The 27,512-nt window shown below is 35.1% G+C and overlaps 1 protein-coding gene across 1 annotated transcript; it reads left to right on the forward strand.

Annotated features, from left to right (window-relative positions):
* Positions 1-626: 626 nt before the first annotated feature.
* LOC116121480 (mitochondrial adenine nucleotide transporter ADNT1-like) lies at positions 627-26,224 on the forward strand (the record flags this gene model as incomplete). The annotated part of the gene is made up of 11 exons (XM_031407436.1): positions 627-1,046; positions 1,886-1,934; positions 2,014-2,177; positions 3,004-3,041; positions 3,251-3,363; positions 3,667-3,780; positions 3,887-4,231; positions 9,773-10,051; positions 10,572-10,640; positions 11,006-11,116; positions 25,814-26,224. Coding segments are annotated over exons 1-11 (1,851 nt in total), but the record flags the coding sequence as incomplete, so codon positions are not given.
* Between the last annotated feature and the right edge of the window lie 1,288 nt (positions 26,225-27,512).

A 27,512-nucleotide genomic window follows, 5' to 3' on the forward strand; every position in this document is an offset into this window, starting at 1 on the left:
ACACGAATTTTATATATATATATATATATATAAACTCCAATTCTATCTAATGATAGGATTTAATTGAAGCTATGTGGAAGGAAACCAATTAAAAAATGCCATAAATCAAAGATGACGGCGTCACTAAGGCCATTTAGGTTTCCGTTATTGCAAAGGGCACAAAAACAACAGAAAAGCTTTATTGGTGTTCGTATGAGGATTTATTGCTGGTGTCAACAATATAACAACCATATCACCTGATACATTCTAACTTGAAACTTATTGCCTATTAAAGTTTATTAAGCAAATCCTCCAAATTAATCTAAACGTAATTTTATATATTTGTTAAAATGTAGATAATCGTGAATGTTAATAACACGATAATTTTAATGGCTTTAAAATTTTCTGTTGTAAATTGACTAATAAACTGTCTTAAACTCTTATTGATAATTTCACGTAATTGATTAAATCACGCGCCTGTGATAGATCCGCAGTTAGATGAACCCTGCCTACTCTCTGTCTCAAGTCTCGGGTCTCAATACCACTAAAAACACTTCTCACGCTCCACGTTTATGACAAACACAGCGAGTGCGAGTTTGTATCTACACTCCCGAGTAGGGTAGGTACTCAGATAATTTGCTATATATATATGCACACGAAGACATACTCATGATGTAACGCCGTCGGACTCATACGCACATACACGTACACAGAGCTCACAGTTGAATCTTCACTCTCACTTCTCAAAAGCCGTCACCAACACCACTCACTCCCACTCGCAAACAGAGAGAAATGACAAGTATTGCTGCCTAATAATCGTTGGAGATCCGACCTGACCAATCGTCTCAAAGTCTGAGATCTTTCCCTCAGAGAACACAACTGCTCGCTACCTAGGGTTTGGTTTTTGTAATGGCTTCTGAGGATGTAAAGACCAGCGAATCGGCGGTGTCGACGATTGTCAATCTGGCGGAGGAGGCGAAGCTTGCAAGAGAAGGCGTTAAAACTCCAAGCTATGCGATTCTAAGTATCTGCAAATCTCTTGTCGCTGGAGGAGTCGCTGGCGGAGTGTGAGTTCTTTTCTTTCTTGCGAGTTTAACGGTTTTTCTTTCGTAGTTTTGAATGGAAATTTTAATCTGGTGAAAATTAAATGAAAACGTATAATCTTGTGAATTCTTTAATGTTGTAATTTGCGTGAGTGTTGACTTCATTGCCGCTCTGTTATTTTCTTGGACAAAGTTATTTTGGAATGTTCTTCCGAGTACTTTATGACTTTATTGATTCTCTGTTTATTTGTTTAAGAAGTTTCAATTTCAAGGTTTATCATATCGTTTCCTGAACTTATTATACTATGTATTTTGTTTTAATTGTTCTTCTGAAATATCATGTGAAAATTTTCATTCTTTAGCAGTGAGTAGTTTAAGAATTTCCTGCTCAATCCCACGAATTTGATCCCAATAATTTTTGTATAACCCCAGAGATATAATTGATTAGACTAGGTATTACACAAAGTTTATCTTAAAATTATTTTCATTTAGATCAGCATTTAATTGCTTCCTCAAATAAAAAAAATTCCCTTGTTTCACAAATTTTCAGCCTTCTAACTTACTACCATCTCTTTAGTTAAGGTGGACAATCTAAACTTCATATTAGAGTAGTGTACAGTATTGCACTTTGATCAAGAGAGCAGCATTAAGTTCTCTCCCAACAAAGCTATGCTCCTCTACTCATTAGAATTACAGTTGTTGATCCGTATGGTGGTTTACGCATGCAAATAAAATATAGGTTTCATCTCCTCTAAAGCAGAATGCAAAAGCATGATTAGGTTATGCATCTTTTATCGTTTCTTGTTGCTATGGTATTACCATGTTGTATCTTGACCGAACTGAGTCTTTGCATGTTAATGCAGATCTCGCACGGCTGTTGCACCATTGGAACGATTGAAAATATTACTGCAGGTTAGTTACCTCAATTTGTACCGGATGTGTATTATTGCACTCTTTAACACACTCATGTTGAATGCATATTATGATGCAGGTTCAGAATCCCCATAGCATAAAATACAATGGAACAGTTCAAGGGTTGAAATATATATGGAGAACTGAGGGATTTCGTGGACTGTTCAAAGGCAATGGTACTAATTGTGCTCGTATTGTTCCAAACTCAGCTGTCAAGTTCTTCAGCTACGAGCAAGCTTCTAAGTACGATTCTTTATAATTCTTGCTGCATTTGTTCGTTTGATTCCAGTTTCTTGTCAGAATGTCTCTGAAGGGTGAATATGGTGTAATTCACTGAACTACAATTTTGGTTATCTCTTTGTTGATCAAATATCAGGTTTAAGTTGTGTATAGTTATGTCCTAGCAAAAGTAAGTAAAAAAAGAAGAAGGCAGAAGAAGTATAAGTTGTATTTAGTTATGTATGTTAAGGTAACGTGGTTGTAGCCTCTTTACAGTGCTAAGCTTGCATTCATCCATCAGAGGCAGGGAATACATTATTTGATGATTCCAGCTGATGTATACACTCTTTACTAAACTTTAACTTCGACAAATCTAGATGACAATAGGAATTTTAAAATGAGGTCCAAATCACTTTCAACTACATAATTAAGCATTATAATCTCTTTTTCTTATATTCAGCTTTGCTGAGGAAAAGATGTCTAATACCTGTTACAAGCATTTTGGTATGCAGCCTATTAGATAGTTTGAGGGAGGGCAATGTTTGTCCTTCAAGTCTCTTACTACATTTATTCTTATGAGTAATGCTAAAGTTACCGAAGGGTGTGCACCGAATGATGTGGCAAAATCTTGACCGTTGATTCATTATAAGTTAATATTAATCAACGGTGAAGATTTTGCCACGTCATTCGATGCACGAATTCGGTTTATAACTTTCGGTAACTCTATCATTTTCCTATTCTTATTCTATATTTAGATGATAAAGTTGATAAAGTTTTCAAAAGGGTTGTCTATTACTATTTATTTGATTAGTTTTTCCTTTTGCTGATTGGTCCTCTCTATTTTAAACAGGGGAATACTGCAATTGTATCAACAGCGTACTGGGAATGGTAATGCCTACTTTTGTTTTCATTTTCTTTTTCATTGACAAATACTCCTTTGTGCATTGCAAGACTTTATGGGACTGAACATCATAACTTGATTATTACCATGGGATATATTTTGCAAAATACTAAGCATTTCTTCATGTTTACACACAAATAGGACTTGTAGGGATATGAAGCTTATTTAAGTTGCTTTTCCTTTTTAATTTTTGCAGAAGATGCTCAACTCACTCCTCTGTTACGCCTTGGAGCTGGAGCATGTGCTGGAATAATTGCCATGTCTGCTACTTATCCCATGGATATGGTACGAGGAAGATTAACTGTACAGGTACCGTCTTTAAACCATTTGTTTAAATTGCAAATTGTTCTCCAATAAAGTTTTCTGAGATACTTATTTTTTGGTTTAATCTCCTTTGAATTCTCCAATGAAGAAGGATATTTTTTTTTATTCCTGCTTTTTGCTGTGAATCTTTTCTATTTAGAAGAACTTATTAGCTTCTTTTTATATAAAAAGAATTGAGTTTACTTTTATGTGATTATTAGAAGCTGTCCCTTTTATACTTACGTGCATCTTAAAGGTTTTTATGATTCATTCTTTTTCTTTTTTCTCCCATTTGTATTATGTTTCCAGACAGATAAGTCTCCTTATCAATACAGGGGAATGTTCCATGCTCTGTCAACTGTGCTACGCGAAGAAGGTCCACGGGCTTTGTACAAGGGCTGGCTTCCTTCTGTAATTGGAGTTGTAAGTATTATTCTTCCTAGTTTTTTTTTAATTGGAGTTGGGAAGTCTTCAAGGCTTTTCCTTTCTTAGTTATACGTGGATCTTATACTATAACTCATGTTTGCAGATTCCATATGTGGGTCTCAACTTTGCTGTGTATGAATCTCTGAAGGATTGGTTAATTAAAGCTAGGCCTTTTGGACTAGTTGAAGATTCTGAGTTGAGTGTAACTACAAGACTTGCATGTGGGGCTGTCGCTGGAACTGTTGGCCAAACAGTCGCTTACCCTCTTGATGTCATTCGTCGAAGAATGCAGATGGTAGGATGGAAGGAAGCTTCCTCAGTTGTCACTGGTGATGGGAAGAGCAAGGCCACTATAGAATATAATGGCATGATTGATGCATTCCGGAAAACTGTTCGGCATGAGGGGTTTGGTGCATTATACAAGGGTTTGGTTCCAAATTCTGTGAAGGTCAGTCTGATATCATCACTTCTTTTCCATTTTGAAATCAATATAATTAACTACTAATATGCATTCCACTTTCTAGATACATGAGATAGTAGCATTAAAGACATTTAATCACTTTGAATTCTATACTAGTGGTAACAATGAGAAAAGTGAGGAAATTATTATATCTATTTATATATGCATCAATTAAAGACGGAATTATACTAAAGCATTATGTTTTAGTAACCCCAGTGATTAATGTCTTTAATTGAATTGCATATATAAAATAGATAACCCAAGGGGTTAGTCTGGTGGTTAAAAAGTTTGTTCCCTTATTAACTTATGAGTTTAAACTATTTTGTGACCATTATTACATTGTGGTTATCTGAATATTGGATGTAAGATATTTAATAGATTAAGGATTATTGAGATACAGATAAAATGGTCAGACACGAATTTATATATATATATATTATATAAACTCCAATTCTATCTAATGATGGATTAATTGAAGCTATGTGGGAAGGAAACCAATTAAAAATGCCATAAATCAAAGATGACGGCGTACAGGCCATTTAGGTTTCCGTTATTGCAAAGGCACAACAACAACAGAAAAGCTTTATTGGTGTTCGTATGAGGATTATTGCTGGTGCAACAATATAACAACCATATCACCTGATACATTCTAACTTGAAACTTATTGCCTATTAAAGTTATTAAGCAAATCCTCCAAATTAATCTAAACGTAATTTATTATTTGTTAAAATGTAGATAATCGTGAATGTTAATAACACGATAATTTAATGGCTTTAAATTTTCTGTTGTAAATTGACTAATAAACTGTCTAAACTTGTAATTTCACGTATTGATTAAATCACGCGCCTGTGATAGATCGCAGTTAGATGAACCCTGCCTACTCTCTGTCTCAAGTCTCGGGTCTCAATACCCACTAAAAACACTTCTCACGCTCCACGTTTATGACAAACACAGCGAGTGCGATTGTATCACACTCCCGAGTAGGGTAGGTACTCAGATAATTTGCTATATATATGCACACGAAGACATATCATGATGTAACGCCGTCGGACTCATACGCACATACACGTACACAGAGCTCACAGTTGAATCTCACTCTACTTCTCAAAAAGCCGTCACCAACACCACTCACTCCCACTCGCAAACAGAGAGAAATGACAAGAGTTGCTGCCTAATAATCGTTGGAGATCCGACCGACCAATCGTCTTCAAAGTCTGAGATCTTTCCCTCAGAGAACACAACTGCTCGTACCTAGGGTGTGTTTTTGTAATGGCTTCTGAGGATGTAAGACCAGCGAATCGGGTGTCGACGATTGTCAATGGCGGAGGAGGCGAAGCTTGCAAGAGACGGCGTTAAAACTCCAAGCTATGCGATTCTAAGTATCGCAAATCTCTTGTCGTGGAGGAGGCGCTGGCGGAGTGTGAGTTCTTTCTTTCTTGCGAGTTTTAACGGTTTTTTTCGTAGTTTGAATGGAAATTTTAATCTGGTTAAATAAATGAAAACGTATAATCTTGTGAATTCTTTAATGTTGTATCTTGCATGAGTGTTGACTTCTGCCGCTCTGTTATTTCTTGGACAAAGTTATTTTGGAATGTTCTTCCGAGTACTTTAAGACTTTATGATTCTCTGTTTATTTACTAAGAAGTTTCAATTTCAAGTTTATCATATCGTTTCCTGAACTTATTATACTATGTATTGTTTTAATTGTTCTTTGAAATATCATGTGAAAATTTTCATTCTTAGCAGTGGAGTAGTTTAAGAATTTCCTGCTCAATCCCACGAATTTGATCCCAATAATTTTTGTAAACCCAGAGATATAATGATTAGACTAGGTATTACACAAAGTTTATCTTAAAATTATTTTCATTTAGATCAGCATTAATTGCTTCCTCAAATAAAAAAAATTCCCTTGTTTAACAATTTTAGCCTTCTAACTTACTACCATCTCTTAGTTAAGGTGGACAATCTAAACTTCATATTAGAGTAGTGTACAGTATTGCACTTTGATCAAGAGAGCAGCATTAAGTTCTCTCCCAACAAAGCTATGCCCTCTACTCATTAGAATTACAGTTGTTGATCGTATGGTGGTTTACGCATGCAAATAAAAAATATAGGTTTCATCTCTCTAAGCAGAATGCCACTGATTTCCATTGGGATGTTAGAAACCTACAGGTTCTCAAACTAGAAGACTGGTTGCTGGAAAAATTCTTGATGTTGTCATCATCTTTGGAAAAACCAGAAAGTGCCAAAGCCTTTATCAGCAATCTTTGCTGGGTAATTTGGAATATGCCAAATGAAGTGGTGTTTTGGGGAGCAAAAATTAATCCAATGCAGGCAACTCAACAAGTTAAAATGCTAAATATGGAAGTCAAATCCTGCAAGCCTTCCGTTAACGTGATTGAGCACCCAACCTCTACCTCAGTTTGTAATAATTGGAGGCCCCCCAACCGCACCCCCCCCCCAAAACCCACCCAACGATTGGTTCAAAATCAATTGTGGTGCATCTTTTATGAAGCACTCTCATAATGGAGTGATAGGAATTGTAATAAGGGACGATAGAGGTATATTAGTAATGGGGCAAGAAAAAAAAATTCGTTACAACCCCTTGTAGCAGAGGCGCTAGCTATTAGAGAAGCTATAGTTTTGGCAGCCAATCTGGGTTTGAGTAAGGTCTTACTAGAAACAAACTATTTAGATCTTATTATGGCCTACAAGAAGGAAAAGGTTTTTTAGGAAATTGATGGTATTGTGAGAGATATACACAACCTTGCCCATAGTTGTTCCTCAGTTGAGTTTCAGTAGACCCATAGAGAAGCTAATATGTTAGTGCATGGGTTGCAAGGTTAGCAGCGTCGGATTCTTTGTCTTTGAATTGGTTGTCTTCTTGCCCTATGAGTATATTGAAGATTTGTCTTCAGGATAAGTCATGTTAACATCCAATTGGATTAGTTTGATTGTCTTCTAGTCTATGGCTGCCATATGTATGTTGTTTTCCCATATGTATGGGTTGTTTATTGAGGAATGGATACTTCATTCTGACAAAAAAAAAAAAAAAAAAAAAAAAGTAAGTTGTAGGGATTTCAATTTTTCAATAACCGACTATTGATGCCCACTTTTGTTAAGGAGGCCCACAGAAGCCTAAGGCAATTTCAAGACAACTTCACATTCTAACAAGGTATGTTGGGCTTCACATAAAGGTAAAGGTTTGTTTTCTTAACTCTATTTTGGAGACCATTTCATGGGGCATTTTTGGTGGTTTCTGGTGGGATAGAATAAAGTGTCCACTTGGAGCATTCTAATTGGATACTTTAGTCTTTATAAGCAACGAAAGTTGATCTAAAAGTGCAAGTCCAAATTGTTTTCAAGTTAATTTTCTAAATCATTATTAAAAAAAAAAAAAAAAATTGTGTAAATACATATTTGTTCATACATTTAGGCATAAAATTTTACATTTTCCAGGTTTGAGTAATGCTATCTACACTAACCAAATCTTATTAACCCTTATACTAACTGACATGGCAGATGCCACCTCACTTAATTGCCACGTCAGTTCCCCTAAAAAAAAAACAAATTTCAAAATTTTAATTGCCTCCCCTAAATGTATGAAAAATCTCTCAAAATAGTAACCATAAACCACTAGCCATATATCCTCTTCCACCACTAGTGTCGGCCACCGTCTTCCACTACCAACGCCAGCCGCCGTCGTATACCAACAACACTAACCACCGTCTTCCACCAGCACTAGTCATTTTTCATTCACTTAAATTAGAAACCATAAATGATGGAAATGCAAAATGTCATATTTACCCCCCTTAATGTTTAGTCTTTTATACGTATTTTTTGCCTAAATGTACTGATTATTATTCTATTTTGATTTAGGATGCAAATGGAGGCGTTAATTGCAAAACGGAACTAATTAAGTGAATTCGAACAGTTTCGATGTTGTTTCTTAATCTGGGCATAACTCTCTCATCCGAGCTCCGATTGAGATGATTCAAAATGATGTAGAACGCTAAGAAATATATCTACAACTTTCATGTTTTGAGTTCTGAGATATACTCACTGCATCAAGGTTGTAATCGAGCTTGAAGTTGATGCATCTGCACTGGACGTCCTGGAGCATTCTTCCTTGTCATGCAAATCAATTGGGCAGGTTATTATTGGAAGATTTCATTATTAATTAAAATTAAGGAGAGATAGGAAAATAGTTCCAACGGTGAATATTCAGGTATGGATTGATTTAATTTTGCATCAATGATCAGTTGTAAGATTCCGATGGCGGATGTTGTCTGAGACCAAGTTTTGTTATTATTGATTTCGATTTGAATTGTTTTTGTTATTTTTGCTAAGTTTGTTTTTCTGTTTTACTCAAAACCCCCCAGCCTTGTTCACATCATCGGAAAATTTGGCTAGACACTCTTCGTGGGATTGACCCTTGCTTAACGTATTTACAGTTCAGTAGTTAGGTTAGGAAGGTTTTTAATCTTGGTTGCCTACGACAGCACACCAATAAATCAACATCCGATTTTCCTCTACCACCAGCAATGCCAGCCGCTGTCTTCCACCAGCAGCACCGACCGCCATCGTCCACCAACAAAACCGACCACCGTCTTCCACTAGCACTAGTCATTTTTCATTCGCTTAAATGTACCAAAAATCTCTCTCAAATTAGAAACAATAAACCATAAACCACCAGCCATTTGTCCTTTACCACCACCAATGCCGGTCGTCGTCTTCCACCACCAACGTTGGCCATCGTCGTCCACCAATAGCGCCGACCACTGTCTTCCACCAACACTCGTCATTTCATTTGTTGAATTTATCAAAAATCTCTCCCAAATTAGAAACCCATAAGATTGAACCATCTTTTGCTTCATGGTATTATTTCTATAGCTTTAGATTAGCATCTAGGAACAATATAAGAGCTCAAGAGTCATGATAAAATGTTGTACTTGTTAACATGTGTTGTTTATTTTGCGGTTTGACAATTGCTAGACTATTTCATTGCAAAATAGTATATTTGTCTATTTGTTTCTCTTTATTGCAGGTTGTGCTTTTTTGAAATATGAGACAAAAGAACTGTTAGAGTAGGTGCCCTAAAGCCAATCAATTATTGTAAAATTGACTCTGTAATAAATGTTTATTTATCAATAAAATGAATATTCTACTATATCACGTAAATCATATTATATGTATTGATATATGTCCTTAGGATGGTAGAACCGTGACGAGGGTATCAAGTATTTCAAATCTTGATAGTGAGAACCATGTGATAACATATGGTAGCCATTCTAGAAATGTTTGTAGCCCTAATCTTATTCTGACCAAGGGCAAAGATGGCCTTTATTCTACCTCAAAGAAGTTTTAGGAAGGCCCCATTGTCCCCTTACCTTTTTGTGCTAGCCAGTGAATCTTTGTCCTTGATGCTGCATAAGAAATTGCTTGAAAAGAAATTCAGGTATTAAACTTGTGGTTCTCTCCTACCCAGTCTCATTTGTTTTTTGCTAATATGCAGTTCTTTTTTTGCAGCTGATGAAGCTGAGGCTTATGAAGTCATGGACTCTTAATGCCTATTCTATTGCATCAGGACAAAGGATCATCTTAGCAGTCTGGCCTTATTTTCTCTTGTATACCAGAAATAGTCAAGGACAAAATTTCCAAGGCCTTAAGCATCCTTTGTGGGACATTCCTTCAAAATACCTGGGGATTCCTTCTTCTTGGGGAAAAACCAAAACACAAACTCTGATGTTGCCATGGAGAGCGTTAAGCAAAAACCGAGGGCTGGAAAGAAAAACTCTTGCATTGTTGGTAAAGAAGTGCTTATTACAGTTGTCTTACACATCCATACTAACTATGCTATGTCCATTCTTAATTCCCTAAGCATTTTTGTGCTAAATTTGCATGAGTGTGACTAACTTTTGGTGGAAAAAAACAAGGAAAGGAAGAATTCATTGGGTTGGATGAAAAAGTATCAAAGAGCAAGAAAGAAGGTGGCTAGGATTCAAGGATTTATACAAAATGAACCAGGCTCTATTGAGTAACAAGCATGGAGAATTTATTGACTCCTGATATGTTATGGGTACAAAACTTGAAAGCCATATATTTCCCTCAAAAAAAAAACTTTGGGAGCCAACATGCAAAATGAATAGTTCTTAGAGTTGGAAGAGTTTGTTGTTTGGCATAAACCTTCTCAAGAGAAAGCAATTTGGAAGGTGAATAATGGCACTCTCTTCAATTATGGATGACAATTGGATGCCCACCAGGAATGCAAGACATTAAGCCCATTGTACAACCAATTAGAAAGTGAGGGTTGTTTTCTTCATGGTAGATCTTAGGATCATCAATATTAGTTGAAGTCTATGGGGCTGAAAATGCAAAAAAGGTGGCAGCTATTCCGGTAAGTTGGAACTCTGATCCTGACCATTGTTTGGCCTCACAATCCATGATCTATGATGTGAAGACAGGTTACCACCAGTCCAGGGAGGAGCTTTTCCCACAAAAAAACATACATCACATCCCAAGTGGTTGACAAACGATTGTGGAAGGAGATCTAGGGCTTACAGACATTGCCAAAAATAAAAATGTTTATATGGCAACTTTGTAATAATGCGATTTCGACCAACGAAATCTATTTAAGAAGAAAATAGCTTCAGACTCCTTGTACCCAATATGCCATGATTTGTAGAGTCTATGGAACATCTTATTATGGGATGCGCATGGACTCATCCGGTCTGTTTGCCCTGATTTCCATTGGGATGTTAGAAACCTACAGGTTCTCAAACTAGAAGACTGGTTGCTGGAAAAATTCTTGATGTTGTCTCATCTTTGGAAAAACCAGAAAGTGCTAAAGCCTTTATCAGCAATCTTTGCTGGGTAATTTGTAATATGCGATGATGGTGGTTTGGGGAGCAAAAATTAATCCTGCAGGCAACTCAACAGTTAAAATGCTAATATGGAAGTCAAATCCTGCAAGCCTTCCATTAACGTGTTGAGCACCCCACCTCCACCTCAGTTTGTAATAATTGGAGCACACTGCAAAATGCAAAAATGAATAGTTCTTAAGTTGAAGAGTTTGTTTTTGGCATAAACCTCTCAAGGAGAAAGCATTTGGAAGGTGAATAATGGCAACTCTATTCAAATTATGGATGACAATTGGATGCCACCAGGAATGCAAACATTAACCTATTGTACAAACAATTAGAAAGTGAAGGGTTGTTTTCTTCAATTGGTAGATCTTGATCATCATAAATTAGTTGAAGTCTATGGGGCGGAAAATGCAAAAAAGGTGGCAGCTATTCCAGTATTTGGAACTCTGATCCTGACCAAATTGTTTGGCCTCACAAGTCCAATGGAATCTATGATGTGAGACAGTTACCACCAATCCAGGGAGGAGGCTTTTCCCAGCAAAATAAAAATACATCAACATCCCAAGTGGTTGACAAACGATTGGGAAGGAGATCTAGGCTTACAGACATTGCCAAAAATAAAAATGTTTATATGGCAACTTTGTAATAATGCATTTCGACACGAAAATCTATTTAAGAAGAAAATAGCTTCAGATTCCTTGTGCCCATATGCCATGATGTTGTAGAGTCTATGGAACATCTTATTTATGGGATGCGCATGGACTCATCCGTCTAGTTTGCCACTGATTTCCATTGGGATGTTAGAAACCTACAGGTTCTCAACTAGAAGACTGGTTGCTGGAAAAATTCTTGATGTTGTCATCATCTTTGGAAAAACCAGAAAGTGCCACCTTTATCAGCAATCTTTGCTGGGTAATTGGAATATGCCAATGAAGTGGTGTTTTGGGAGCAAAAATTAATCCAATGCAGGCAACTCACAAGTATATGCTAAATATGGAAGTCAAATCCTGCAAGCCTTCCGTTAACGTGATTGAGCACCCAACCTCTACCTCAGTTTGTAAAATTGGAGGCCCCCACCCGCACCCCCCCCCCAAAACCCCCCACCGATTGTTCAAAATCATTGTGGTGCATCTTTATGAAGCACTCTCATAATGGAGTGATAGGAATTGTAATAAGGGACGATAGAGGTATATAGTAATGGGGCAAGAAAAAAAAATTCGTTACAACCCCTTGTAGCAGAGGCGCTAGCTATTAGAGAAGCTATAGTTTTGGCAGCCAATCTGGGTTTGAGTAAGGTCTTACTAGAAACAAACTATTTAGATCTATTATGGCCTACAAGAAGGAAAGTTTTTTGGAATTGATGGTATTGTGAGAGATATACAAAACCTTGCCCATAGTTGTTCCTCAGTTGAGTTTCAGTAGACCCATAGAGAAGCTAATATGTTAGTGCATGGGTTGCAGGCAAATTTGGAGGAGCCTTCAACGTGCGTTTGTTTCTCTTAACTCATGTTGTATATTTATGCAGATTTTATTTAATATAAATTGTTAAAATCATACCCTTGATCTTGGCTCATGTAAACGATCCTGTTATTTTATTTTTCGTTTCCGCTGCGTATACGGGACCGTTTACTAACATGATCATTGTCAGCTAGAACTCTCAAAGGGTGGGGGCCTCATCAACAATTCAATTGCTCAAGGACATGTGTGTCCAGTTTACTCCCTCACTTTTATTTTTAATGTGTGTCCATGTTTATTTTGGAATTTTGAAGTTGATGTAAATGTTCTTGAGTCTAACTCCAATGTAATTCATGTATCCTTAGTTGAAAAATCAATAAATATATGCTAGGAAGCCTCTTTTGTTTATGCGCCTTTGTGTTTAATCAAAGACAATTATTTTGGATTTTTTTATTGCACTTACAACCAAGTCATAACAAGCCTTGGTTATGCATTGGAGATTTCAATGATTTTTTGTCTCATAATGAGAAAGATGGTGTTTGGCCTTTCTTATAGAGGAGGATTTATGTTTTTAGAGAATTTTGTAGTCGTGCTCATCTATCAGATTTAGAGATTGTAGGTTGCAGGTATTCCTGGATTAATAATAGAGAAGGCTCAACCCTTGTTAGAGAGAAAATTGATCGAGGCCTAGCGAATTGGCCATGGAGGCAGCTTTATCCTAATACTACACTCACTATTAATCCTCCTATTGCCTTTGACCATGGACCTTTAATTTTGCGGACAAATTCAGAGAACAGGAAAAATAAAGCCCCATTTCGATATGAGCATTTTTGGGTAGAATATGAAGCTTGCAATGAAGTTGTAAAAGCAGTCTGGCAAAATGAAGAAAGTGGTAGTATTTGGGAAAAAGTCCAGTAAGGCTTGCGCCAAAGCACATGCAACTTGTCTCAATGGCACAAAGAAACTTTCAAGAATGCTAAATGGGAGATTCGGCATTTAGAAAGCAAACTCAAGCAACTTCATAATGCTGACAATGCCAAGTTCAGGTTGAGTGAAATAAAAGATTTTGAACGGAAAATTTATAGTTTATGGGACCAAGAGGAAAAGTACCGGGGAGCCAGAGCAAGGGTCAAGTGGCTTAATTATGGGGATAAAAATTCAAAATTCTTTCATGCGATTGCTTTACAAAGAAGAACTCAGAATAGAATTGTTAGATTGAAGAAGGATGATGGTGTTTGGGAGGAAGATGAGATCCGAATTACACAAAACTTCCAAGAATATTTTCAAAATTTCTTTTCAAAGTCTGAAACAAGGGATCTATCCCAAGTGTTGGCTTACATTCCTTCTTTGTCACCGAGAGAAATAATGAAGACCTGTCTCAACCAGTGGTCCATTTATGAAGTAGAGAAAGCGGTATTTGAACTTGGTGCTTGTAAATCTCTGGATTCGGATGGCTTTAGTGGTTTTTTTTATAAAAAAACATTGGGATATAATGAAGAATGACATATGCAAAGCTGTTGAAGACTTCATGGAGAATGGCTATTTTCCTACCAAGGTAAATAAGAATTTTATTGCACTTATTCCAAAAATTGAGTGCCCTGAATTTATGAGCTAGTACAGGCCCATTGGCTATTCAAATTTCATCTATAAAGTGATTGCAAAAGTGCTAATTAATTGTCTTAAACCTCTTATGAATACTCTGATTTCTCAAAATCAAAGTGTTTTTTTAAAGGGGAGGTTAATTCAAGACAACATAGTTATTGTTTAGGAAGTTTTTCACTATGTGAGGAAAAAGACTAAGGGCAAGCATGGAGAAGTGGTGGTGAAGCTTGATATGAACAACACCTATGACAAACTTAAATGGGACTTTTTGTAAGCTATTCTAAAAGTTTTTGGGTTTTGCGACAAATGGGGGCAAAGGATTATGCATTGTGTAACTTCAATCTCTTTTAGATTGAAGGTGAAATACGTTTAAATATAGTGTTACAAATATTTAAAATACTCTCATTATGTTAAATGTAATATATATACTATATAATCTCGATATAGTATATATATATCTATATATATATATTATAGATATTCTCATATAATATATAATATTATATATTATTATAGAGATATATATATATAATATATATATATATAGATATATAGATCTATATATATATATCTATATATAATTGATTTAATTGAGATAATGATGGAAATAAAAGAACTCAAATTGGGAGTGTTTGGCAACATGGGGGTTTGGGTTGAGCCCAAGCATTCCGTATGGGATTAGGGAAAATGGTTTTAAGTTATAAATAGAAAAGTGTGTGATTTGTTATAATCGATTTTTCTTGTTAAAACAAAAAACACAAAGCAGCACCTTTTGAAAACCATTCCCCGGCAGTTGATTGGCTTTGGAATCAATGTCATTGATTTGTTTTCTTCTTACTCTTGAAGCCAAAGAGGATCTAGCAAATCCCTCTTTGTTAGTTAGATTGTTTGGGGGATACGCAGGTTCGATCCTACACTGGAGTCGATAGCAACAACGTTCGACGCTGAGATCACCAGAGCGCCTTGTGCACCGATTGGTCACTAGCCCAATGAAGTTTTATTCAGAGCTGTTAATACGGTAGTGATTGACTGCATCGATGAGTGTATCAAGACTATGGTAGATCGACAGAGGATTCATCACTCCTCGGTACGGGAGAAGTTATCTCACGACACAATTCAGTAAATGGCAATGACACTAAAACTGTGGCCACAGTGAGATTGAGTTGTTGTTCAATCTAATTTATTGTTACAGTCATTGGTCCAACAACTGAATACATATATATCGAGAGTAATTGAGGTTGACACTATTTCTGTACCTCAGTCTCGATGAGATAACAGATGATGGAAGGATTTGATTGCACAGTAGCCATATCATTGATAGGTAGCTGCTTCGCTGAATCCGAATCTATCGGGTGGCCATGATGCCTTGTTAGGGGCTAATCTTGGTCTGTGTGTAGTGAGACGATTAATTGGTGTTAATCACAATACTACACATTGCTGGTATGATGAGGAGCCTATGGGTCACACACATAGAAGATAATTTAAGAATCAGTTTGTGCAAGGGGTGTTTTCATCTTTTAGGGTGAAAATGTATTTTGGTAATCTCACAGTGCAATTAAATTTGTTGAGGTTACTGCCTATATTTAATTTGATATTAAAATTAAATAAGTGAGATTATATTTAAATATATGTACACATATATTTAAATGGATTATTATTATTATTATTATTATTATTATTAAATGTTAATATATTTCTATAAATATATTAATTGAGTTTAATTGGAAATAATAATAATTAAAATAAAATATCATGATTGGGAGTGTTTGGATATAGGGGCTGTTTGGGTTGGAGCCCAAGTCTATTCCTTATTGGAATAGGGTTTCATGTGCACTATATAAATGCAAGGTTTTTGTGATTTTCAAAAGTAATGAGAAGAGAGAAATACAAGAAGTATTCAATCATTCTTCATTGAAAGAAAAACACAGCCCTTTCCCAAATCTTACGCCACCCTTGCTTTATTGAATCAAAGTTTCCTTGATTCTTGATTTAGTTCTTGAAGCTAAAGAGGATCTAGCAAATCCCTATTTAGCTCTTCAGGTTATCTTCGTGTGGATTACCGTTGGTTCGATCCTGTTCTTGGATCGGTAGCGAAAAGATTTAGAGACAATTTTGAAGCAGCCTCCAAACGTGCGTATGAACTCTAAACTTTAATCTGATCGTTCATATTACTGCATATTTTTTATGTAACATATAAACTGTTTAATCTGTGCCCTGATCTTGTTTTAATGGGAACGATCTATGCTTTAAAAGTTTTGTTTTCCGCTGCCCTGAGTTAGATTGTTTCCTAACAACGTACTATTGCTAATTGTTTTAATCATTACAAAATTAGGATCCCCAATGTTGATGAATTGCAAGTTACAAATGAAGTGAATGAGGAGAATCAAAGAGTCATTGTAGAATTTAGTGATCGGATTCAACAACTTCATTGCACTAATCGAATGGATATTGTCTTTCTCAATTATCCAAATGAGCAATAAGTCATGTATGTTTTAACTAAAGAAGAAATAATTGCTATAATTAGACAAGAAGATAAAAGAAATAATCATGAGGATGATAATATGGAAATATAAAAGTTTTGTGCTAAGAAACTCTAAACATACTTGAGAAGCTAGAAATATTTGGCTTCAACAAAAAGATGTTCATGTTAACGAGTAATCTACGCACAAGTTAAATGATGTAGTAACAACTCTGAAGCATAAATCATTATCTCAAACAACTTTAGATAAATATTTTATTTTATCCTAAACCTTTAATGTAATATAACATTTTTTTTTTTTAGCAATATACAGATAAGTATTACTATATGGAGGCAACTTTCTTAAGATGAGAATTAGAAAAATTATAACTTATTACAATATAGAGTTTATTCCTATATAGAGTATCACTATAGAGAGATTTTACTATATATATATATATATAATTTTGTGAATGATTAGTAAAAGTATTATTTTTTATTTTAATTCAAAAAGTATATTACTCATTAGACCAAGAGACAAGGAAAATTTTTTTTAAGGTTTTTATTTTTTAAATGAGGAGAGTCTAAAAAAAGTAAATTAATAATGAAGATTTAGAAATAAGTTAATTATAGATCTTAAAATCCATCCATAATAATCTTTCATTAGAAATTAAAATAAGGAGATAATCTTATAATCATGGAATTAGAATCAATTATCAAGATATTTTTAAATATTCGGGTGCAAATTAAAGCATATTATTTCCTAACTTAAATTATATAAGTCATAAGTTAATATCTATAAGCCAAAAGTAAAAATATATTTTTAATTGTTATATAATTATATCAATGATTTGATTCTAAAGATGTTTTCTATTATTATATATAATATATATTGATAATACGAAAATATAAAAATTTAGACAAGTCATATCAGAAAAAAAATATATATATATATACAATAATGTTCTAATTTTCTGAATGATTATTGATAAAATTGCATACAGAAGAAGATATATTTAATTTTTTTAAAGAAATGATATTATGTTATTGTGATTCAATCTATACATTTATATAGTTACCTAATATATATGTAAATGTTAATATATATGTTATAGATATATATATAATTACCTAATATATATGTAAATGTTAATATAAATGTTATACATATATATAATACTTAATATATATGTAAATGTTAATATATATGTTATACATATACATAATCACCTAATATATATGTAAATGTTAATATATATGTTATATATATTCTTGCAAATAAAAAATTTGGGTCCAAAAATAAATAGAGGGCGGGCCATGTGCTGGATCCGCCCCTGGGTATCAGTTTAGGGTTGAATGTTTGAATTTTAGCAATGGAGGTAGGGGTAGGTTAGGGTTGAAGAAGATGAGTGAATAATTTATGTTTTATTTATACATGGAGGTAACTTCTTCTAAAAATATTGAGTGAATTGGGATTGTGCTATTTCTTCATACATTTTCCAGAAAATGCTACTTCTCAATTCAAGGCTTCAAATAGTGTCATTTAATAAAATTTACCTATTGTTACATAAGGTCTTATCTGAAGTGGGGCTTTAGATAGTTATCTCATTTTAGGCCTTGATCCATTATAGTCATCATGAAGCCCAAAGATAGAAAGTGAGGCAGTAGGCAGTTACTAAATCATCCTGTAATCAGGGAATTCATAAGAGGTTTAAGACGATTAGTTAACACTTTTGCAATCACTTTATAGATGAAATTTGAACAGCTAATGGGCCTGTACTGGCTCATAAATTCAGGGCACTTAACTTTTGGAATAAGTGCAATAAAAGTCTCATTTACCTCGGTAGGAATATAGCCATTCTCTATGAAGTCTTCAACAGCTTTGTATATGGTATTCTTCATTATATTCCAATGTTTTTTATAAAACAAACTGCTAAAGCCATCCGGTCCTAGAGATTTACAATCGCCAAGTCCAAAGACTGCCTTCTCTACTTCATAACTGGACATTGGTTGAGACATGTCTTCATTATTTCTCTCGGTGACAAGAGAAGGAATGTAAGCCAACGCTTAGGATAAATCCTTCGATTCAGACTTTGAAAATATTCTTGGAAGTTCTGTCTAATTCGGATCTCATCTTCCTCCCAAACACCATCGTCATTCTTCAATCTAACAATTCTATTATGAGTTCTTCTTTGTAAAACAGTCGCATGGAAGGATTTTGAATTTTTATCCCCATTGAGGAAAAAGACTAAGGGCTAGCATGGAGAAGTGGTGGTGAAGCTTGATATGAATAAAGTCTATGACATACTTGAATGGGACTTTTTGCAAGCTATTCTGAAAGCTTTTGGGTTGTGCGACAAGTGGGTGCAAAAGATTAAGTATTGTGTAACTTCAATCTCTTGTAGATTAAAGATTAATGGTGAGTATGACCCTTTATTCTACCCTCAAAGGGCAAGGGGACCCATTGTCCCCTTACCTTTTTGTGTTAGCCAGTGAATCTCTATCCTTGATGCTGCATAAGAAATTGCTTGAAAAGAAAATCTCAGGTATTAAACTTGCTAGGTCTACTCTTGCCCTATCTCATTTGTTTTTTGCTGACAATGTAGTTCTTTTTTTGCAAGCTGACGAAGCTGAGGCTTATGAAGTCATGGAGACTCTTAATGTCTATTCTATTGCATCAAGACGAAGGATCAATCTTAGCAAGTCTGGCCTTATTTTCTCTTGTAATACTAAAAATGAAGTCAAGGACTAAATTTCCAAGGCCTTGAGCATCTCTTGCTGGGACATTCCTTCAAAATACTTGGGGATTCCCTCTTCTTGGGGAAAAACCAAAACACAAACTTTGAGTTGGATCATGGAGAGGGTTAAGCAAAAAACCGAGGGTTGGAAAAAAAAACTCTTGTCATCAGCTGGTAAAGAAGTGCTTATTAAAGCTATCTTGCAATCCATAACTAACTATGCTATGTCCATTCTTAATTTCCCTAAGCATTTCTGTGCTAAATTATGCATGAGTGTGACTAACTTTTGGTGGAAAAAAAGCAAGGAGAGGAAAGGAATTCATTAGGTTGGATGGAAAAAGCTATCAGAGAGCAAGAAAGAAGGGGGGCTAGGATTTAGGGACTTTTACAAAATGAACTAGGCTCTGTTGAGTAAACAAGTATGGAGAATTCTATTGAATCCTGATATGTTATGGGTGCAAATCTTGAAAGCCATATATTTCCCTCAAAAAAACTTTTGGGAGGCAACATGCAAAAAGAATAGTTCTTGGGGTTGGAAGATTTTGTTGTTTGGCATAAGTCTTCTCAAGGAGAAAGCAATTTGGAAGGTGAATAATGGCAACTCTGTTCAAATTATGGATGACAATTGGATGTCACCAGGAATGCAAGACATTAAGCCCATTGTACAAATAGATCAGAAAGTGAAGGACTTGTTTTCCTCGACTAGTAGATCTTGGGATCATCATAAATTAGTTGAAGTCTATGGGGTTGAAAATGCAAAAAAGGTGGTAGTTATTCCTGTAAATTGGAACACTGATCCTGACCAAATTGTTTGGCCTCACAAGTCTAATGGAATCTATGATGTGAAGATAGGTTACCACCAGTCCAAGGAGGAGGCTTTTCCTAGCAAAAATAACAATAAATCAACATCCTAGGTGGTTGACAAATAACTATGGAACGAAATATGGGGCTTACAAACATTGCCAAAAATAAAAGTGTTTATATGGCAGCTTTGTAATAATGCAATTTCTACCAAAGAAAATTTATTTAAGAAGAAAACAGCTTCAGACTCTTTGTGCCCAATATGCCATGATGCTGTAGAATCTATGGAACATCTTATTCTAGGATGCGCTTGGACTCATCTGATCTAGTTTGCCACTGATTTCCAATAGGATGTTAGAAACCTATAGGTTGTCAAACTGGAAGACTGGTTGTTGGAAAAATTCTTGATGTTGTCTTCATCTTTGGAAAAACCGGAAAGTGCCAAAGTCTTCATTGCCAATCTTTGCTGGGTAATTTGGAAGATGCGAAATGAAGTGGTGTTTTGGGGAGCAAAAATTAATCCAATGCAGGCAATTCAACAAGTTAAAATGCTAAATATGGAAGTCAAATCCTGCAAGCCTTCCGTTAACGTGATTGAGCACCCAACCTCCACCTCACTCTATAATAATTGGAGCGCACCCACCCCCCCGATTGGTTTAAAATCAACTGTGATGTAGCTTTTATGAAGCACTCTCATAATGGAGCGATGGGAATTGTAATATGGGATGACAAAGGTATGTTATTAACAAGGCAAGCAAAAAAAATTACGCTACAACCCCCTTGTAGTAGAGGCGCTAGCTATTAGGGAAGCTATAGTTTTGGCAGCCAATCTGGGTTTGAGTAGGGTCTTACTGGAAACAGATTGTTTAGATCTTATTATAGCCTGTAGGAAGGAAAAGGTTTTTTGGGAGATTGATGGTATTGTGAGAGATATACACAACCTTGCGCACAGTTGTTCCTTAGTTGAGTTTCAGTGGACCTGTAGAGAAGCTCATATGTTAGAGCATGAGGTTGCAAGGTTGACAACGTCAGATTCTCTGCCTTTGAATTGGTTGTCTTTTTGCCCTACAAGTATATTGAGGATTTGTCTTTAGGATAAGCCATGTTAACATCCAATTAGATTAGTTTGCTTGTCTTCTAGTCTATGACTGTCATATGTATGTTGTTTTCTCATATGTATGCCTTGTTTTTTAAGGAATAGATACTTCATTCTGACCAAAAAAAAGAAAAAAGAAAAAAAAATCATCTTGTAATAAAATGACAATTCAGGTGATGGCATTGAAACAAGAATAATAGAAAGCTTAAATTAAAAAGACATTTTAGTCCTCGAAGTTTTGAAATTGTAAAAGTATTACTTAGTTCTCAAATTTTAACACATGACATTTTAATCCGAAACTTTTCAAAATATATACTTACCTCAAAACTAATAGATGTTACAAAAAACTAAATAATGAAAGGGCAAAATTGGCACTCCTCTTAACCCGTCTATATTCACTGGTCTCCATCTCACAAATTTCTTAAAATTTATAACTCTAATGACCTAGAAAAAAAAGATAATTATAATCTTTTTACTTTTTGTTTTACTTATTTTTATTGTAATGATAATAAGAACGTTCGGCGGTGGTGATTGGCCGACTGCCCTCTTGGGTGGTTGGGGTGCTTTAGTTAATTTTTAAACTTTTATTGTAGGGGTCTTTAGTAAATTAGCAAATGTAGGGGGTTAAAAATTATCTAAAATAATAATAATATTAAAATAGAAGGGCAATTCAGTAATCTACATAACATACCCACCAATTTATTCCTCCCAACTAAACATATAAATATAACATACCTACCAATTTATTCCAACCTAACCAAACACATTTCCCTAAATATTCTCAGTAATCTTCAAAGTAATCTATCTTCTCATTAATATAATATTCTTAGTAATACAACATTTCCTAAACCAAATGCACTCTAAGAGTCTTATGAAATTATTCAACATAACCCTAAAAGGCCAGGTGACACTTGCTCATAACCTCATACTAAACTTTTAGAAGAGCTTTACGTGTCAATTGGAGTAAGAGACCCACTTAGACAAAAAAGTATGGTCGTGGGACCAGTGAGGAGAGGAGTTGGTTTTAGAGGTAGGCAAAAAGCTCGAGCCCAGTCTTAGGACCAGCTCGGGCCTTGGAGAAGGGTGATCGGGCCTAGGCTGATCCCTTCTCCAAGGCCCAAGCCCGATTAATTTCAGAACTTGTTCTATACATGCTTGCACATTTGTTAGGCCTGCATAGGACCGGTCTCAAGCCTAGGACCGGCCTGGGCTAGGACCGGCCTGGGCCCTCATAAAAGTGATAGACCCAAGACCGGTCCCAGCCAATTTGGACTGGCCCAAGCGCCCACCTCTAGTTGGTTTGATCATTGGAAGTAAAAAATTAAAACCATCCTTGATTTACTAAATGTATCCCATCACACAAAAGTCCACAGGTCTAAATTGAGGAAGAACACACCGTCCAATTCATTCACAACCTAGAATCTTGTGAAGCAGAAACATTCTTCTCCCATTCAGAAGAGTTAAATAATTTATTTGTATTCTAAACTATATAAACTTTTGTGAGAAAAACCATTAACTTGAGGATCAAAGAAGACACACCAGCAAGCAGTTCTGCGAGCCCCTTTTTAACCTCGATTACTCTTTTGTAGACAACGAAGCCCATAGTTCCCCAACATCCAAGCTTTTATTCACTCAAGCCCAAGCCCACAATTCATAGTTGCCCATCTTGGCCCAATTGTTGTGGACTAGGCCTAATGGAACACTATTGTCAACAAAAGGTATTTTAATTTTTGACATGATTTTTGTTTGTGTGAAAAATCATCCAAGAGAATTCTTGTTGCTTGAACAATCAAACTTACCTAAACCCATAGATTCATCCAACACCTACGATAAGTAAAATTTCGATACTCAAACTAGATATTAGATCAAGATTAATAATAATTAATAATTGAGGAGAGATTAAGTGTGTAGTGTTAGGTTACCCTTAAATTGGCCCCTAGTGGGGATTTATATAGCTTGAGCCTTCATAAAATGGGGAAACTTTTCAAGGTCACATGCCATGATTTTGGCAACATTATTGGCCTGAATATGGTGGATGTTGCTCAACGTTTTTGCTAAGATAATGAGAAGTAGGGGAGAAAACGGTCTCCTACTTTTAGGTAGTAGGATAAGTGTTTGAGTCTTAATTTAGTTGGGATATGCTTAATATGGGAAATGCTAAAGGTACAAAGACTCTTACAAAGAGTGTAAGAGTCTTTGTACAAAGTGATGTGGCATCTAACACACCACTAGTTTCACATCAATCTTCTCTTTCTTTTCACAAACTAGTGGTGTGACAGCTATCACATCATTTTGTACAAAGACTCTTTGTAGGAGTCTTTGTACATCTAGCATTTCTCGCTTGATATATGTTCTCTCATTGTGCCACATGTCATGCCAGTCAACAACTTACTGTAGCTTATGTTGGGCCGACTTTCTGGATTTTGGGCTCTCAACTTGGTCTAGCCCATTTGTCATATTTTATTCATTCTAGACCCTCTTATATTTTATTCATTATTCTAAAAAATATAGGTTGAAATGTCTTTTTTTTTTTTTTTTAAACTTGAAGACTAACTTGATACTTTTATCAAACTCTTTTAATCAATGTTTTGAAAACTAGATCGGACCGGCTGGTCGGACCGGGAACCGGTAGCCTCTCCTGTCTAGTTCAAGTTCTGGGGGGGTTTTGTTAGATTTTTAACTTATACGAGTTAATTCATAATTTTCTAGGGATATTTTACATTATTTCAAACTTTTAGGGATTAATTCATAAATTTTTTGGTTTTTTTTAAAATATATTAAATTTTAGGGACCAATTCAGAATTTTTTGTGGTATTTTTATAATATATTAAAATTTAAAGGATTAATTTACAATTTTTGCCAATCCGATCAATCAAACGATCAAACCGTGAACTGAACCCTTGACCAGGTGTGGTTTTCTAAACATTGCTTTTAATTCTTAAAAAGCTTGAATTCGAGGATATGGATATGGGTTGGGTCACAAATTGATATAGCATATTCAATTCTTATCTCATATACATGACATGACATGCCCAATTATTCCAATTTTATATTATGTCATGCTAATGATAATTACATCCATTACCCAATTCATATTTTTATGAAAAAAGTGCATGCCGTCCCTTCTTAATTCCTTTCATATTAATTATTCTTCATTCTAGATCCATCAACCTACATATTGCTCCCATCATCATCATTATCATTTCTTTTAGATTTCATTATAAATATATTATACAACTAATCTTTCAAGTGATCTCACATCCATAAACTGCTACGATATTAATATCTTTTTCAAGAGTTATTATTGTTACTGTTCTAAGTCCAGTACACAAAAATTTGGGCATGGCATCAATTAAAATGCTAATATGGATGTGGTCAAACTTGCTTGACATGCATGGACCAAATTGTTTGACAAAAAAAGTAATGGATTTGAGGGGAGATGGGCCTCTTCAAGGAGCTTGATTTTCAACACATTTAGTCACAATGTCCAATATCAACATGGAAGTTTTGTCCAGATGAAAAATGTGAGGTTAAATACAAGAAAAATTTACTAAAAATCAATGGTCCATTACCTTTTTTTTTTCCGAATGGTGAGACAATTACGTGATAATACCAAAACTTCAGACCGGTTTAAGTTACTGTCAGTTTTGTAGTAATTTAAGAATTTAGATGTTGTCATGATCACAACAAAGCTGTGTCCTGTTCGTTTCATTCTTCATCACTTCCAGGTCTGTGCCACTCAATTTTTCTCAATCTTTGATAATTTTTTTGTTGGTGGGGTGATGCTATAATTTTATCATGCAATAAGACTATTTTTAAATTCAAGAAGGGTGGCTTTCATTTTGGTTGGTTTCTTGGTTGATAATTCATTCTTTTTTCCTTAAATATTATGTCATCTGAGGATTTTAATTTCTGGGTTGGTGTTTTTTTCTTGCGGTCTTTAGAATTTTTGTTGTCTTTCTGAATTTTGTTACTGGGTATTTGTGAGGACTGCTGAAAACTGGGCAAGATGAAGATGATGTTCGAGTAGCTTTTCGAGATTGCATCTTTATTATGTTGATTTGGTACAGTTTGTGGTTGATATTCTTTGTTAAGTAAAACTGGTTTCATGGTTTTGTGTAGAATGTTCTTCGTTTGCTACAGTCTGGTGTTTATGATTTTGTTGGTTGCAGCAATCCTTTTATCTCTTTTTATTTTCCTAAAATTTTGTTACTCTTTGGAAGATGGCTGGGTTTCTTTGAATAGGAAGTCTGAGATTTGAAAATTCAAATTTTTGAACTCTTTAGATGTTCAAAATTATAAATTTTCTTGATCTGTTTTGGCAAAATAGAAGTCTCAGAGTATATTTGTGGATGGTTTATGGAAATTGTTTATTTTGGACAACAGACTTGTGTGTACTTTCTATCTGCAGTTTTGAACTGTTGACAGTAACAGTTGACGATGATAAACATTTTCCCGTTTTATTTGGGTTTTTTTATTTTTATATTAATTTTGATTTGGAAATAATGAAACTCTGGCACTGATGTTGGGATTTTTCAGTTTTAAAGTTGGCAGAGTTTTGGAATGACGAAGCTCAGGAATGGGAGCTCAGTGGAGGTATTAAGAAGAGAACATGATCCAGGTGGCTCTTGGTTTCCTGGAACTATAATTTCAGCATCTAGAAATCACTATGTTGTTAAGTACAAATTCCTTGTGAACCACAAAAGAGAGCCAGTTTTGGAGAAGGTTCATGTGGAGGATGTTAGGCCTCAGCCACCGCATGAGACTGGGAAAAGATGGATGGTCAGTGATATAGCTGAGGTGTTTGATTCTCAATGTTGGAGGGTAGGCAAAGTTGCAAAGGCGTTGAGGAAGAACTGGTTTGTCATTAGGTTATTTGGGTCCATTCAACTTAAAGAATTTCATGAATGTAACATGAGAATTCGACAGTCTTGGCATAATAACAAGTGGTCAGTCATTGGGAAGGTAAAGTCATGTTATCTTCTTCATTCAATTTGGTTTCATATTCAGCTTCAAGAGTTGGTTATTATCGTGTTTATGGTCGGTTTGTCCTTAGTTTCATGCTTCAACTATTTATTCTTGTGGTTTCCTTTCTGTACTTATGACTTGAAATCCATTTGTGCATACAATATAGGATTGGTTTAGTTGTTCTATCTAATGAAAAACTTGATAATTGTTCTTGATGAAAATCAAAATGACCTTACAACTTGTCCTCAAGTTTTTGCAAATAGGGTGGCATTTGGTCAATGGACCTTTTCTATNAAAAAAAAAAAAAAAAAAAAAAAGTAAGTTGTAGGGATTTCAATTTTTCAATAACCGACTATTGATGCCCACTTTTGTTAAGGAGGCCCACAGAAGCCTAAGGCAATTTCAAGACAACTTCACATTCTAACAAGGTATGTTGGGCTTCACATAAAGGTAAAGGTTTGTTTTCTTAACTCTATTTTGGAGACCTTTTCATGGGGCATTTTTGGTGGTTTCTGGTGGGATAGAATAAAGTGTCCACTTGGAGCATTCTAATTGGATACTTTAGTCTTTATAAGCAACGAAAGTTGATCTAAAAGTGCAAGTCCAAATTGTTTTCAAGTTAATTTTCTAAATCATTATTAAAAAAAAAAAAAAAAATTGTGTAAATACATATTTGTTCATACATTTAGGCATAAAATTTTACATTTTCCAGGTTTGAGTAATGCTATCTACACTAACCAAATCTTATTAACCCTTATACTAACTGACATGGCAGATGCCACCTCACTTAATTGCCACGTCAGTTCCCCTAAAAAAAAAACAAATTTCAAAATTTTAATTGCCTCCCCTAAATGTATGAAAAATCTCTCAAAATAGTAACCATAAACCACTAGCCATATATCCTCTTCCACCACTAGTGTCGGCCACCGTCTTCCACTACCAACGCCAGCCGCCGTCGTATACCAACAACACTAACCACCGTCTTCCACCAGCACTAGTCATTTTTCATTCACTTAAATTAGAAACCATAAATGATGGAAATGCAAAATGTCATATTTACCCCCCTTAATGTTTAGTCTTTTATACGTATTTTTTGCTTAATTGTACTTATTATTATTTTATTTTGATTTAGGATGCAAATGGAGGCGTTAATTGCAAAACGGAACTAATTAAGTGAATTCGAACAGTTTCGATGTTGTTTCTTAATCTGGGCATAACTCTCTCATCCGAGCTCCGATTGAGATGATTCAAAATGATGTAGAACGCTAAGAAATATATCTACAAC

The sequence above is a fragment of the Pistacia vera genome, unplaced genomic scaffold (assembly GCF_008641045.1).
Source record: "Pistacia vera cultivar Batoury unplaced genomic scaffold, PisVer_v2 Contig1268, whole genome shotgun sequence".
NCBI classification, from domain to species: Eukaryota; Viridiplantae; Streptophyta; class Magnoliopsida; order Sapindales; family Anacardiaceae; genus Pistacia; species Pistacia vera.